General features: G+C 31.4%; 1 protein-coding gene and 1 non-coding gene across 7 annotated transcripts in view; one reads left to right on the top strand and one right to left on the bottom strand.

Moving 5' to 3' along the window:
• Positions 1–16,184, bottom strand: part of Tusp (WD40 superfamily protein Tusp) — a 177,010-nt gene that overhangs the window by 122,360 nt on the left and 38,466 nt on the right. For 5 of the 6 annotated variants that reach the window (XR_012999991.1, XM_076373438.1, XM_031973636.2 and 2 more), the window contains exon 2: positions 7,280–7,447. Coding sequence is in view for 5 of the 6 variants with exons in the window: in XM_076373438.1 (XP_076229553.1) it covers positions 7,280–7,447 (168 nt within the window). In the remaining variant the exon portion in view is untranslated. Of the gene's footprint in view, positions 1–7,279; positions 7,448–12,922; positions 13,062–16,184 lie in introns of those variants that run through there. The other variant, XM_076373440.1, reaches the window with a different exon arrangement.
• LOC116425665 (5S ribosomal RNA) lies at positions 13,317–13,436 on the top strand. Its single transcript, XR_004234742.2, has one exon. It is a non-coding gene; the product is annotated as a 5S ribosomal RNA (ribosomal RNA).

Genomic DNA, 16,184 nt, shown 5'->3' with positions numbered 1-16,184 from the left:
GGCTAAGAAAGTACTCCATTATTTAATGGTTAATTGAAGCCACCAATTCAAAAATAACACAAATCCACCAATCAATATTTTGAGAAAATCAATCTTTCTTTTCATTTTGGTTCATTCATTTATTACGTATTTTATTGATTCTTGCTGCAAGCATTGGTTACGCACATATCTTCATTGCATATATATTTCCGATATTACTAAGTAGGTGTGAGCAAGCTAAAAACAGTTACATAAGTAACTCATTTAGATAACGTTAAAAAGTGAACTTGTGCTGTTTTGGAATTCATGACTTCAACTCCTTTCTTAAAGAATTAAATAACCTTAGTCTATAATCCAAGTAAAAATGTTTAATCCCTTGCACTCGAAAGTTTTTTGCTAGAAATATTCAACCCTCTTTCGTAAAATGTAGACAATATTTGTTGCAACTGATATAACTAATTTAATCAATAAACTAAGGGTCAAAACTATTTTACTTTAAAATTTCATATAGCAATGGATTATACAATGTTCAATATTAAACATCAAATTTCATAATGTTACCGTATCAAACCAAATGATGTCTGAAAGTTGCCTCCCGAATGCAAAGGATTAAGAATTGATATGGTGTTCTGGAAAGACGTTGTACTTTCTAATAAGTAAATATTTAAAAATGTGGCATTCAGTAAATACAGAATTGAGACCGAAATGTATGAAATATACTATTAACTCTTTGCCCTACAATATCGTGTCAGAAGAACAAATGAATGAAGATTTCAAATAGAATTTAACAAACATAGCTATTATTCAATTTGTTTGAATGCAAAGTACATATTACTACTCTGCTATCAATGATTATACCTTAAAGCATAAGTTGGCATAGAATGAGACTGAAATTTTCTCTTATTTTCAATAAATTATTAATAACACAGTAGTCTGGTCGATCCCAATTTAGAAAGAAATGATAAGACAAGAGGTTAAACACTAAAAAGATTATTATGATATTAGGATGTGTGAGCATTCGAAGACGAAGAATTAGTAATAGTCGATAAAATTCTAAATTAGTATATATTATTTCGAAACTTCAACAAAAAATTTAAGGAACCATGTAAATAAATTAGGTATATACGACTGCACTTTCAACAAAATGTACGCATACGGTAAAAATAATTCATGAATCGATTTTATGTATCACCTCTCACGTTTTATTAACTCCATTTCAATTCCTGTATCTCACGTTTGCGTGGAGTATACATATTGAATATTGGAAAAATATTTATTGAAACAATATACTGCATCATAACAGCATTTAAAACAGATATTAAAAAAAAGAATGGAACAATATACATACTTCCTGTATGTATAAAAAATATAATGGAGTCAATGCTTCGTAGATTACAAGTTATTGTTCGCTAAAAATGTTTTCTATCAAACATTAATAGAAACTTTTTAGAATGTTCAAACACTTTGCTTCGAGTATATTATTATACTGTAAAAATTTTTAATCATATTATGTTATATATTATTATAGAGTATAAACATTACTTCTTTATATTTGTTTATTCGAGAAATAGTTTACGTATCATGACAAAATTCATTCAAATAAAATTTATCAATTACTTTGTCAGAATACTTTTGTCTGTTGTATTATATAGGCCCTCATTATTTTTGTGCTAATAGTTTATGTCATTGTTGGTATCTCCAAGTATTAGACTCTGTATAATATATATTATGAATTTAAAAATATTAATTACAAAACAAATATCGTTTTAGTTTAGTATATTTGTAATGACTTCATAATGTAGAGTCATGTCATATTCGATTATACAGTGACTCTATCAGTCACCTCAATATTTTTCCTTGGTAAACTTTCAATTAAAGACCGAATAACCTGGGGATGGACCTGGTACGTGGAAGCTTTTATGCGACGTAGCTCTAAACTAGAGTTTGATGGAGAACAAGAAAGTTTCTATCGATTGGAATTCTTCGTCTAATGAGTTTACAGAATTTTACAATAGGTACATCAAAGTACTGATTTTGCTTAATTAGAAAATTAAATTTGAGATGTACTATATAATACATAAGTGCATAATAAGGAAAACCGACCTTATATTAGGATTAATTTTGATTCTTAACTTCTTCAGACTTGATGTACATTATAATGTACATTGTTTTAGTGTACTTCAGTATCTGACAGAATGCTAACACCTTGTCCTTCGATTTTTTCTGTAACTGCAATCGTTAGGACTACTTCATGGTTAATGGTTTACTAGAAAAATACAGGAATTGCATTCTCATTCTGTCTACGTTTACTTTAAAGCATAGTAATTGATGACAGATAAATAATATTTAATTTGTACTTGAAAGAATTTAATACTATTGTAGTTATACTACAATAATACTATATTATTTATTTTCGGTATTTTACTATTTCACTATTGGACCTACTATTTTACTATTTCTATTGGACCTACATCTACACATTTGAATGTTAGTTCTCTAAGTATGTCCATTTTGTTCGTGTACACCCAAATATTGTAATTGTTGAAAATACGAAAAAATGTTTCAGATAAAAGCTGTTCGACATGATGTGGGGCATTTAGTAAGCTGTTTTAATTTTTTTACATTGTCATTTGAAGGGATTTCAAGGTAAATGCTATTTTTTAGAAATAGAACTATGTATTTCCAATATTGTCAGTTTATTGTATTTTTCTCCCATCATCTCGAACAACTTTTACCTCAAACATGTTTTCGTATCTCCAATAATTATGGAAATATTCGAATGTATACGAATAACACCGACATACTGTATACATAATATTAAGGATCTTCGTTATACACATTTGACATTGGCAAACTGAAACATGCAAGCAAATACTCGCATAGCAGCAGGACACTGTGCATACATTTTTCACTGTTTTTCGAATTTAAAAGCAAGTCGACGTCTTTTTTGGATAATTTCTTCTAGGAGTTTATAAAATTTAGCACCGTACAGCGAATTTATGTTATATAAAGCATGTTTTGTAAAAATGCATACAAAGGAACGAACATCATTTGTTTTGTTTTATTTTAGTGATTGTTTACAACCATTCCAAACGTTACAATTTATTAACTGTATACACTTACAACTTGAACTTACTGATGATTTAAATTTGTACCTAGTACGTAATTTTGCACTCATATTCCTGTACACAAGTAGATGATAAAACACTATAAAAACAAGGTATTGAGTATCATGAATCGAAAATTATATTCCACAGTATTATTAAGGATTTAAATTTTACATAATAATTTATTTATATATACAATAAAAAATTGTTTAACTTGATTGAAGAAAGTATACTTCAATACGTTCATACAGTTATTTTGTAGAAGATTGTATTAAAGATTGAAAACAACAACTTGAAATAAGAAAATAATATAACATTTAGTAAATTCATATTTCTGTTATTGCACGAAAATAACCAGGAACGTGAGAAAGGTTTGAAAAATGTATTGACTCAGCTTAATTCATTGCTCTCGTATATTTACACATAAATTCTGTCTTAGAGAATCATGGAGGTGTACGACGCAATTAATAATGATATATAGGACAACGGCACTTATAATATGAAACACGTGATTTGAACAGCTTGTCAAAACTGGAGATATGCATTTTTTCCAATGAAACCTACAGCAAAACGTAAAGAAATTGATACTATTTCTATCGAAGGTGTGAAAAGACACCTTTTGAATTTTTAACTTAAAATTGTTTTCCAAGTTTAGACGTATATTCTTAATTGACTTTCCGACTTTTCCAATAACGATTATAAACTGACGTATAGGATGTCCAAAATCCAATTGAGCAAAATTGATTAAACGGAGAAAATAATTTTAAATTAATGTTTCAAAAGGTGTCTTTTGACATGTTCGGTAAAAATAGTATTAAGAAACATCCATGCACTGATCAAAAACAACGCAAAAATTTAAATACCTTTAAACCCCGGTAAAAAAATGTAAATAAAGTCAAAAACCGTGATCTAAAAAAGTGATTCCTAATATGGAACAGCTAGGTAACTTGTAAACAAAATCATTTTTATCACGATAAATAAATATTTATAGAATTAAAAAGAATAAATAAACGAATTTTCCACTTTTTTCAACTTATATTATGTTAATTTTTTTTCTTTTTTTTTATACATTGGATATACGAATAACACATTATTATCATTTTTGTAATTGTCACCATAAAATAAAAGTAAAACATAATAATATGTAATATTAACAAAGAATGTGCATCTAATATGGAACGTGTTCCATACTAGGAACCCACGTATTCCGAAAGAAAAATAATAATTATTTTAAAAAGAAAATAAATTTGCAGCAAATTGTTTTCGAATGGCAAAAAACAAACGTGTTCAATGATAAATCATTAAAAAATGAAATTTTTCGGCCAATCTATATTAAGACGTTTAACTATTTAACTCGTCTTTCAGAAAATTTAATGTACTACCAAACACAATGATGGTTCACATTCAATGCCAAATTCTTAATTAATGTTCAACTATTGTTATAATTGTTTTCTATTATAAATGAAATGTTTCCAATGGTAACTGACACATCGAGCTATTTATTTTCCGAAATATTGTGGTGTTCCATATTAGAAGCTGTTCCATATTAGGCGCCATTACCCCATGTATATATACACGTTGGACAGAATAATAGAAACCTCGCTACAATGGAAGTATATTATAGAATACACTATAATAGAAACCTTATCTACCTGTATTCGGTTTAAACATTGTTCGAAGATTATTCCGGTTTCGTTATTTTCAATTCCTGGTCGATGAAGCTTCTCTGGCATTAATACACGTCATTACGCGCTGATAAAATACCCAGATAATATTATTGTAAAGGTTTTGAAGCGTGAAAATTAAATCTATATGTACCAAAGGCTTCAATTATTTGATCCTATACCTGGGTTGCTGCAAAATTTTCAGGAAAGTGTGAAAAATTCACAAATAAGGTTGAACTAATGGTTTCATAATTTTTCATAATATTCCCCTTCAACAGTAATACGTTTTCTACTGTATTGTGTCAACATTTTCTAAACCTAAAAATATAATGATTTAAGAAAGTAGTAAACAACTGAATAGCAACGCTAGAAATGACGAATTTTTGAAACTTGTGTAGCAATCTACGTATTGGTTCATGAAATTGTGTTTCCTAGGAGAAACGTAGAATACGCTAATGACCATAGTCACGGTTTCATATCGTGTATCGTCACGTATCATATAATTAAAGGAATTTTCCTAACGAAACACAAGTAGAAAAGACAATATTCCTGCATTTCATGAGTCCAACAAAATTTGGTCTGTCCAATATATGACCGAAAAAAATTAATTTTTCAGTCCTTAGAAACTGTTGTGTCTCCCAAATGATGGTCCAATAATTAAAAGATCTGAATTTCTGAATTACATAATATGAATTCAATTGAATTTCATTTGTTTTAGATATATACATGGTGTCCCGGAACTGGTAGTACAAGTGAGCAGGGTAATATATATAAATAAATATATTATCAAAATAAGAAGTAAAATTTTTATTTTCGTCGTTAACCTGTTGCCCTACAATTCAATTTCACACTTGCACTTGTTAGAACTATTTATTGTTAATAGTGTATTAGTAAAACAAAAAAATTCCAAGCACCTTCTATATGTATATTTACTGTAAATCATACAAATTGGTAACAAGAAAAATAATGTTTCGTTTGAATTCAAAAGAACTGAATAACAATTATATTTGTTAAACCATATTAGAAATCTTCGTTACGAGTCAATATATTTTTTAATCTGTCTTTTCCGCAGATAATTTGCGAACTGAAGTTCATTTGTTTTATTTTTGTATTGTCGATATTAATTAGACACAGATATTGAGTCTATTAATTCTAATGAAATACCTTTAATAAACAGTATACTAAATGAATGTATATACAAAATGTTGGAAGTCTAGATTTTAATGACACATCCTTTTATTTAACTAGTAGTTACAACATATCAATTGAATGATGATATAAAGTATGGGTAAATGGTTCTTTACTATTAGTTTATAATTCAAAAACTAACTTGCGAACAATTAATCCAACCACTGTGTTAACACGAGAAGGAAAATTATAATAACCATAATGAACCCATTAGTGACCGCATATAATTCCCCAAAGTCTATAGTTAAATATCGTAATGGTCTGCTATTCGAATCTGTATGAATATAGAAAGTATATAGTAGAATGATATTGTAAATACATTTAATTAAAATAATCTAGAATTAAGTGATCAGCATTCTTCTGAAAAAATTAAAAATGTCGTAGAACTACATTATAGGTTCCGAATTTGTTGATTAACCTCTTGTACTGGAAAGTACCATGCACGTCGAGGTGCTTTGTTCCAAAATTGTCAATGACGACTTGTACACATCGATAGTTTTAATATTAAAACTACTAAGGAATGAAATAGACTTTTTGAAATTACTCCATAAAAACTCCAAAAACGCATCTGTTGAGACTTTAATTGATTTACAATTCAATTTGCGTATTGCCAATTCAAATACTTTAATAATTTCTCAGAGAAACATCTGTCATCTTTTTAATAATTATAAAAAGAAGAAATCAGGAATGGGTCATTTTAACCCATCTGATAGTTTTAGTGTTAACACGTACTAGATTGTTTTGAAATGTACCACACTATAAAAAATTATTAATAAACAAAATTAGTGTACATATCTACATAAAATAGGTAAAAATAAAATTCTTCGCGCAAAACTGTCAAATCTCTGAATTAATTTCCAGCGCAAGAGGTTAACAAAGTGATATCTAGAACTGACAATTTTCTCAACCAATTTAAAATTAAAATAATATTACACCTCACTTCACTTAATTTCACGTTGAAATTTAATTTCAATGCTTCACTGATAAGTGACAGAATTTAATGTAAAGTAACCAGCTATTACAGAGAAACGTGCAGAAAGCCATCAAGGCTGTGAGGACCTGTCTGCTGCTTTATGTGCATTTGTGTGTGAACAAATTAGATTCACAGCTCGAAGATCCGGTGCCCATGCTCAACGAATTTCTTCCCTAGTCAAGATTCAAGAACCGTCTCTCGAAGATCGCAGAAATTCCGTGAATTAAAGCAATCAAACGCTATTAATCGCTACGTCGCCTCGGAAAGAGGGGAAAAGAGGAAATTAAATAACACTCCGTCGCGTCTCGCTTACTACGATCGCGTGAAAGGGAGACACGGGAAAAGCGAGCTAAAAAAACAGAACTTACTTCGCTGCGATGTCCCCGAAGGTTGTAATTCGCCCTCAGCGGAATTTCTGTGGCCCTCGTTCTACAATGGGACGTAGTAAAAGTCACTCCCACCAGGCCACGAGCATTACCAGTGGCCAACCATCCCTCCTGATAGTAATTTGTACGGTCTAGTTTCCATCCTTCGTCCTGTTAAGTAAAACATAAACGATCATTACTTAGTCGTCGGTGTTTATTAAAAAACGGTAAGTTAATGATTTCCAGAAGCTTCCGGAAATGATAAGGTTAACCTATTAACTGTGGAATTTAGTTACGAATGCGCCTAGGGTATATTTTACTGAAAATCTAAAGCAAAACATAGACGACTTACAAGTTTATCTAAAAAAATAAAGAATTCGTCGTTGAAAGAATTAGTATTATTTCAAGCTTTAAGATGACGTGTACACTCGTCAAACGCAGTAACTGGTTAATACGATAGCTGAATAGGTGTCTAGAACAAGAGCCTGTGTTACATTTTATAAATATGACAGAACTTTGGAAAACAAATTGCTGCTCAGTGTAGTGGCTGAACAGATACTTAACTGGCGCAACGCATACCTGGCTCTCGATTTACGCGAAAATCCGTTCCACGTAGATTCGTTTTACGCGAATGAAAATCACGTAAATAGAGTCTGTTGGAATAAGAGAAAACAAAATATTGAAAAGAAAAGCTGGTATAAGGTTTAGAAATATATATTTCTTTTACATCGCTGAACAAAAGAAATAATAATCATGACATTTCAGGAAACAAAAGTACATTTTATTCGGTATTACTAAATTCAGATCACGTAGATTTATATCGTAAATCGAGGATCAGATATACACCCTTCTTCCAAATTGAAAAATAAAAATAATTTAGTAATTAAAGAGTGATTTACTAGTTTACAAAAACACAACATTAAAGTAAGTTGTATTTCATTTTTAGTTCTGATTTAGCCAGCGAACCGTTGAGCTATTAAACTAAACCTAAAAACTAAAAACATCAAAACAATGTATTTACTTATATATCAAAATTAATCTTCATGCATAAAAAATAAATATTTAGATATATGCCTCCCTCACTGATTCCAATGACCTTGAAATATGTTGTTAATGACGTCATCCTGAACAATCTTTCCTGTATATTTAACAGGCGACCACTTTTAGTTTTCGAGGTATTCGCTAAAATGAATTCGACTAAAGGGACTAATACTAATATTGTAGAAAAACGGAAATCTCGTATGATTTTGATCTTGATATACAGTGACCATAATTGCAACACTCATCAGAACCAACAGGTTGCAATTATGTAGAGGTAGAATCGAATCCACCCCAAAAAATAAAGATTTGGGCATGGCGGATGTAGAAAGGGGCAATGCGAGTGAAGGAAAAAGAAAGACTGAGGGTCAAAACGTTCGACAACATTAAAGATTCGCGATAAGCTTGAGATTTTTTACTCAGAAATTCAACTTATCTATTTTTGACTTTTGATAAATGCAACTTTCACCATCATGTTTATGTTTTTCTAATTAAAAAGGCACCAACAATGACGGAATTACAATCATAATTGCTTGTATAAAAAGCGATTAAAGGTTCGGATATAGAAAAGGACGGTGAATATAAAGAAAAGAGATGTAGAAATCATCGAGTTCAGCAATAGTCGGATTATGTTACACTATTCAATCGCGGCCGGTCGTCGAGCGCTATAGTGTATTAAAAGGAACCTGGCAGGGGTATGGTGGGGATGATGATGTTGCAATTATGAAGAGATCTCCGATGTTGCAATTATCCAGTGTTCACCGTAACTGTTATGTTCATTGTTCTGTAAGTATAGTACTTTAAGTTTCTTATTAATTGCTTCAAAAGCTACGAAGCATTATAATTTCCCACCACGTTCAAATTTTTCGATTTTACCTCCATTTGTTGATGTTGTTTTTTACAATGTCTACACACAATTTTACAAAATAATAGAGGTTGGTATTAATGAAGCTATTTTGTCCGTGGTGAGAGTACTGCCTACAGTATATCTTCATAATTACCCATAATACTATCAGATTAAAAGGATTATTGGAAATTAAGAAGCGATAGCGTGAACGGGATGCGGCGAGTCTCCTCTCCCTATACCCACACCACGAAAAACTTCCCCACTAATACAAATTTCTATTATGCAAATAAAACGCTTCTGTATATATCTTACTTTTAACCCTTTGGCTATTGTTGGCGCCTAAAGGTGCTTGAAAAATTTGGTTTCGATGTACTGTTGGCGCCTAAAGGCGCCCGAAAAATATTATTGACAATAATTGCAGCAAAGCTTGCTTAAATCTGACATAAGTGAATTTTAATTCAACAATTACATCTTCCGTTAGTCATATATTATATAAACGTGACTATTTTAGATTGGTTTAATTTAGTTCAATTCAGTATTTTCATAGTTTTAATACACTTTCTTAGAAATATGCGTTGATGCAAAATTCTGCCGTAACCAAAGGGTTAAAAAAGTACGTTATTATATTAATAAGTATGTATTTATAAGGTTTATTCATTTTGAAAATTGAAAAATGTTATGTAATGACGGCCATTTAACTGATTGTATACATATATTATGTGTATTGTAAATCATAATTGTATATACATATATGTATGTTCTATGGAGAATTAGATTGATATTGTTTCCATATACAGCTGTGTTGTTGAGAAGAAACAAATTTGATCATTTATCATGTATTCTTGTAACTACCATTAGCTTCAGTTGACATATACAGGATATATCACACAATTGGAACAGATTATATTTCAAGTTTGGTAAGAAATAGAAAGCAAGTACAGAGACATAGAACGGTATAATAATGTTTACTTTTCTGCATCTTTACTTTTTTCATAAATACAATGATGTACCCAAAAAGAATGTAAATACATATTTTTTAAACAAAATAATATATTTATTTTTAGTTATACCAACTTTTAAAAATATTTTACTTAAAAAAGTTTTAAGGTACAATGTTTAAGAAATTAATTTTTTGTCAGGCATAGTATATTTTTGATAAGTTCTATACTTACTTTATTAAAAGAACATATTTGAACGTTCCCTCTAGAGATTTTAAGGACGTCATACGTCTTAGATAGATTCTCAGTAACTAAAGAAATCTTATTTTGCCTTTATGTTAAAAGAGTTGAATAATGTTAATATTCGACACTACTTACATTTGTAAGTATTTACTATGAAACACACGACTTACCAAGAATATGCAATATTTTGCAAAATATTGATCTTTTAAATATTTTAGTCTAATACTTTTGTACATGTCCCAGGATTCCAGAGAGTTAATATAAGTAAAATAAATATACACGTGTATTTAAAAATAAATCATTTGAATTTTTTGGGTGCATGGCTGTACTTTTCTTTTACTTTTTTATATTATATAACATACTATGAAAAAATATTTTAAATTTGTATTGGCTACATTTTTTTACGTCGAATCTCTACTTGTTCACTTGTATCAATATACAATTATGTGACATTATATGCACTATTTTAAAAGGGGATTCTACAAGCTAAAATAAAACAAAAATTAAAAATAACGAAGTGACTGATTTCATTTCGATTTTAAGTTATGTATTAATAAATAAAATATTTCAATGACACATAAGTTGGGTTCTGCGTTTATATGATTATAAGTTAGGAAAATCAAAATCGCAATTTTGGGTTTTATTTTTGCTTTAACAGCCATCACTTAAAGCATCTACCAAGTGTAAACTAACATCTTATATATTACTCATTTCGAGTTTTAAAAGTAAACATTTTTCAAGAAATAGCTTTCCATCCCACGAAATTTAAACATGTACTTTATTCGAATAACACAACAATCTATAAAATTTCTCTTGACTTTATATTGAAATCTTAACATATACTAAGGAGAGGCTAACTCGGCTTATTGCTTTTAACAGAAATCTACGTCCACTTGCAACTATTTTGGACCAAGAGTGAAAACCGTAAAACAGTAGCCATTTAATAAAAGTCTCTCGAGCAGACTCAAGAGAATTGGAGAATGTTTGCACGATGAAAATGCATCAAATGCACAGTAGTTTAAATACATAAACCTGCTTCCTGGATATCTTGCAGTAGCCTATATTGAGAGAGAATAAGTGGAATATTCAAATTGAGAGGCATATATTATTTTAACCTTCAGAATTTAGTGAATTTCATGGCATACATTTACTTCAGTCATGAATGTATAAACCACCCTTTAATCAGAATTTGAAAGTCAAATGATACGCGAGGAATGTAGCAACGATTCTTTTCACACGCCAGAAAATCGAGGGGCCAGTTTCATTTAATTAAAATTTAGCTCACAGTTGCAAATGATCTAGTGAAACATAACTGCGACGACTCCCACGCGTGTTATTTTTGCGTGCCTACGTCATTGTGAACGCATAAAAATTCAAAGTTCTATTTAAACGGAGACAGTTTTAGGAGGCGATTCTTCAATGACTTTTATAGTTCCAGTTTTTTATTGTCACTTTGTTTTCTTTCAAGTGTTCGTTGAACTTGTGACAGTATAACCTTTTCATTTAAGTTTATCTCCTCTTTGTAATGTTTTCATTCTCCTGTTAACATATTGTGTACCAGGAATGAGAAATCTCGTTTTTATATAGGTAAATACCTACTTATTTAACTTTGCTGATTACCAAAGCATTTGAAAGATATTAAATTTTATCAGAACTAATTATTTGCGTAGGATGGATGAAATAACAATAAGAAATCTGAATTTTTCTATGTATAGCAGTATAAGTTTATCTCATTAAAAATTGTTGACCTAGTGTTCTGACAATTAGGCAGTACGCAACGTGTTAACAATGTTCAATTTTATACTTATATTGTTGTTCACAACAACATATGAATATATAGAAAATATTATATATATTTGAGTTAAGTTCTGAGGAATGATTTTATAGAAGCTAATCGTTTATTTATTTATTTACACTTGAATATTAATTTGAAATAGTGGAAAGACATATTTATTTTGATAATTCATTTTTCAGGCAATTAAACTACGCGAACCGAAGGTACAAACATATTTTCCTTTTTTATTTTACTCTATAAAATGTACTCATAGAAAATAATTACATTTTCAAGTAACTTACTCTTATAAGTAGAATAAGTTAAACCTAATATATTGCAAATTCTTGTTTGTGTCGAATTTCACTTTAAGGCGAGAAACCGCCTCTTAAAAAAAAATGCAAATTTTTCTATCCTATGGATTATCTTGAAAACAGTAAGAGATAGCGAAGAACGTTCAAACAAAAATTGCATTGTTATTTTACGTCTATAAAACTGCAGAATAAAATTTTTGAAAATTTTATTTTGATATTTTATAAACGTAGACGAATAATGTATTTTTCTCTGAAACTCCTTTTCGTTATCTCTTACCGTTTTTAAGAAAATCCATGGGAAAGAAAAATTTGCATTTTTTCAAGGGGTGGTTTCATCCCTTCAAAGTGAAATTCAGCACGAACAAAAATTTGCAATATATTAGGTTTGACTTACACGTAAAGTTTCATAATTGTTTGAATTTGCGGGTTCAATACCTTCCCTTGTCAATACCTTTTATCATTTATGTTAATACTTTACATAATTCTGAGACATACCATTCTTGTATCTTGTACAGTGCAGCTGTCACATCTTGGCCAACTACTGACAAGCTAAAGGTGTACAGTGGTAAGGGGAGACATCCACTAGCGGTGCGCGACCCGGTAGTTATGACAACAGTGACGCCTGTTTTGGCACGTCCTTGTTATTGGCCGAGTTGTGCAACGAAGAACGCAAACGAAACTGTATACTATGTAGTGAGATGTAACGAACATTGGCGTCGGATTTCGTTTCTGCGCGGTAACGACTTTTTATGTTTACCGAATCCCGGGGATATGAAAGTTCGGCTACTATGTTTCCTGAAAGGATCGAAATGAAGCGTGCAGCCAAAATAGCTTTTACTTCGTATATTTTTTCATTCCATTTTATTCAATTTGTGCATCAAACTACTCAGGCAACGTTCATACCGCGTTTTAATTCACCGGTTCTCGTCCGATCACCGAAGTTAAGGAGCGCTGGGCGTGGTTAGTACTTGAATGGGTGACCGTCTGGGAATACCACGTGATGTTGCCATAATCTCTTTTTTGTCAAAAAATAACACGAGTAAGTGCAAAGTATTGATAATCTAAACTGTATAATGATCGAACAAAGTCTAATATATAAATGAAAATTTGTAATTTTACCTAGAATTTCCTTTAAACCAATGTTTGTAATCAAGTACATTTTTTTAAACTTCCTATACAGTGCACCTGCGCAGTGCGTTTATTTTGGTGACGATCTCCGCAGTGGTAATATTTTATTCAACTCAACAAATCTAAACAAAATATTGAATAAATGAAATTGAAACAATTCATGGAGTCTCCAAATATAATAACTTAGCTTATAACCTTAAATAACAACATTTATAGAAATAATTTAATTTTCTTTATATAACATACAACATTGCTGCCGTCACAAATATGTGATGCTAGTAGCGAACATGTTAAATCAGGTCCGTCAAGCTAAAAGCGCACAGAAGCAAAGGGAGACATCCACTCGTGGCGCTTGGCCTAGTACTACTCGCCTCTCACGTTACGGCCATCGGCCCATGACTTAAAAGTGAAGAGGGGTAAGAGGAGACGTCCACTCGCGGCGCTCGGCCCAATGGTTATGGCGGCTCAGTTTCGGCACGTCTTTGTTATTGGCCGTCTGATTTCCTCTTCTCGCGACTTGACCAGTAACAAAGACGTGCCGAAACTGAGTCGCCATAACTATCGGGCCAAGCACCACGAGTGAACGTCTTCCCTTGCCCCTATGCACTTTTAAGCCTCCGACCGGCGACCGTAACGTAAGAAGCGAATAGTAGGTTTAGCGGCATAACGGGACGTATAAAAGGTCTTCTTGCCAAGCGGATGCTCTAGCCCAGGTAGCACGGGTAAACAGACATCTACGTCGCAGACCAGTGCGGGCGCATAAATTTGCCAAGCCCTAAAAAGGGTGATGAAGCAAATAAACAAGGTACCTCCGTACGTTGGAGAAAACTTTCTTTTCGAACAAAGATGTGGAGGTAAAGGGACGTCTTCGTGGAAGCCGCCGTGGCAACAAGAACCACTTCACTTTCGTTCATTCTGACGGTAGGTCAGACTCAAATTCTTTTGCCTACTTTTTAAGTGTTAACTAATAAATAAGTGTTACCGTTAAATAGTGTCAGTCATTTCGCACCCTGCTCCCACAGTAGGTATGGCAACAGCATTGTGGCCAGAACGGGTAAATTAAGGTTGGGTTCTGCGGTGGTTGTGAAGGTTGTGTAGGATGCTCGCTGATGAGAAATGAGGTAATGGAAGGGATAAGACAGAGTGGGGAAAAGGCATCCGTTCGGTTGCTTTCTGGCTTCTCTGGGCAACAGTGACACCTCAGTTTCGACACGTCCTTGTTATTATCCGAGTCGCGCAACAAAGAACACAAGCGAAACACTTGCGGTAAAGTGAGATGTACGAACATTGGCGTCGAATTTCGTTTCTGCACGGTGGCGGCTTTTTATGTTTACCGAATCCCGGTGTCACGTACGCTCGGCTACTATATTTCCTGGAAAACCGAGGTGGAGCGTGCGGCCAAGTCCCCTTGCTCCTGTGTACGTTTAGCTTGTTGGTTGACTACTAAGATGTGAAAACTGCACTGAACCATGAGACAAGGAATTATGGGAGAGCCTCACGGATGAGTTTACTGGTATTTAAATCCCAAACGAAACACTTTCCTCTCTCCCATCCTTTTCTTCCTTCCTCCTAATCAACTATTACAGAGTGCTGTTTCACGTTTATTTGTTTTTCCCAAGTCAGATATAAATGTATGATGAAACAGTTAATTAACAATTAATACGTAAATCAGAATGTAAACATTGTTCCACAATCTTGATATGTGATTCATTTTATGTTCCGACACTCGGTCCTTGAGACAATTGATATTTAGATAATCGACGTTCTACTACATTTACAGAAGAAACTTCCTTCTTGCTAGAAAAAAGTATTTGCATAATTCAAGCTAAAGGATTAGCAATACATAGTTATATAGGATGTTCTGTAATTTGTGATAAAACTGGGAAAGACTCTTATTATGAAATAAAAAGTCGATAATATACGACAATTTTTTCTCTCAAGTTTTAAACGACCATCTCTCCTATTAGGATAGTTATAGGGTGAAAAGCAGTTTATGATTTAATCCCCATATCTTTTGTTCTATTTGCTAAACATTAGAAAAGAAACGGGGATATTCTGCATATTGAGTTACATATCTATGAAATTTTTCAAAATTTTAATTGTAAAATCGATTTTTGAGAAATTGAAAAACTTTGAAAATGTTGATTTTTGATTGATATTACAAAATGACCACTTTTATATTTTTACAATGTTTGTATCTTGTTATGAACATTAATATATATCTTTTCAAATTTTTTGAAGAGGAGGCAGACACTTTAAAGAAATAAAAGCCGATATTTTTTTTATATTGTTACTCTAATTGGGATGTGGGCGTGTATACAATATTTGTATTTTATTATGATTTGAATATTTCTTTATAAACATTTAAAACGTTTTCAAATATCTTTAACTTCTTCATTGCTATATCTAATTTCAAATACTTACTACTAATATCAAATGTATATACAATTACAATAAGATTACAAAGTACTGACAGACTGATTAATAAGTCATGGTACTTTTGTGATTAGAATTTAGAAAGTTAACATTACCTTTATTAAAATTTTTTTAGTTCACTAAAATAATAAGAACTAAACTTATAAAATATTTTTTATATTTGTGATATAACATAATTTATCTCTTATTACAG

Source organism: Nomia melanderi, chromosome 13 (assembly GCF_051020985.1).
Source record: "Nomia melanderi isolate GNS246 chromosome 13, iyNomMela1, whole genome shotgun sequence".
Lineage (NCBI taxonomy): Eukaryota > Metazoa > Arthropoda > Insecta > Hymenoptera > Halictidae > Nomia > Nomia melanderi.
Note: the sequence above shows the minus strand (reverse complement) of the source record. Positions and strands in the feature narration are given on the sequence as shown.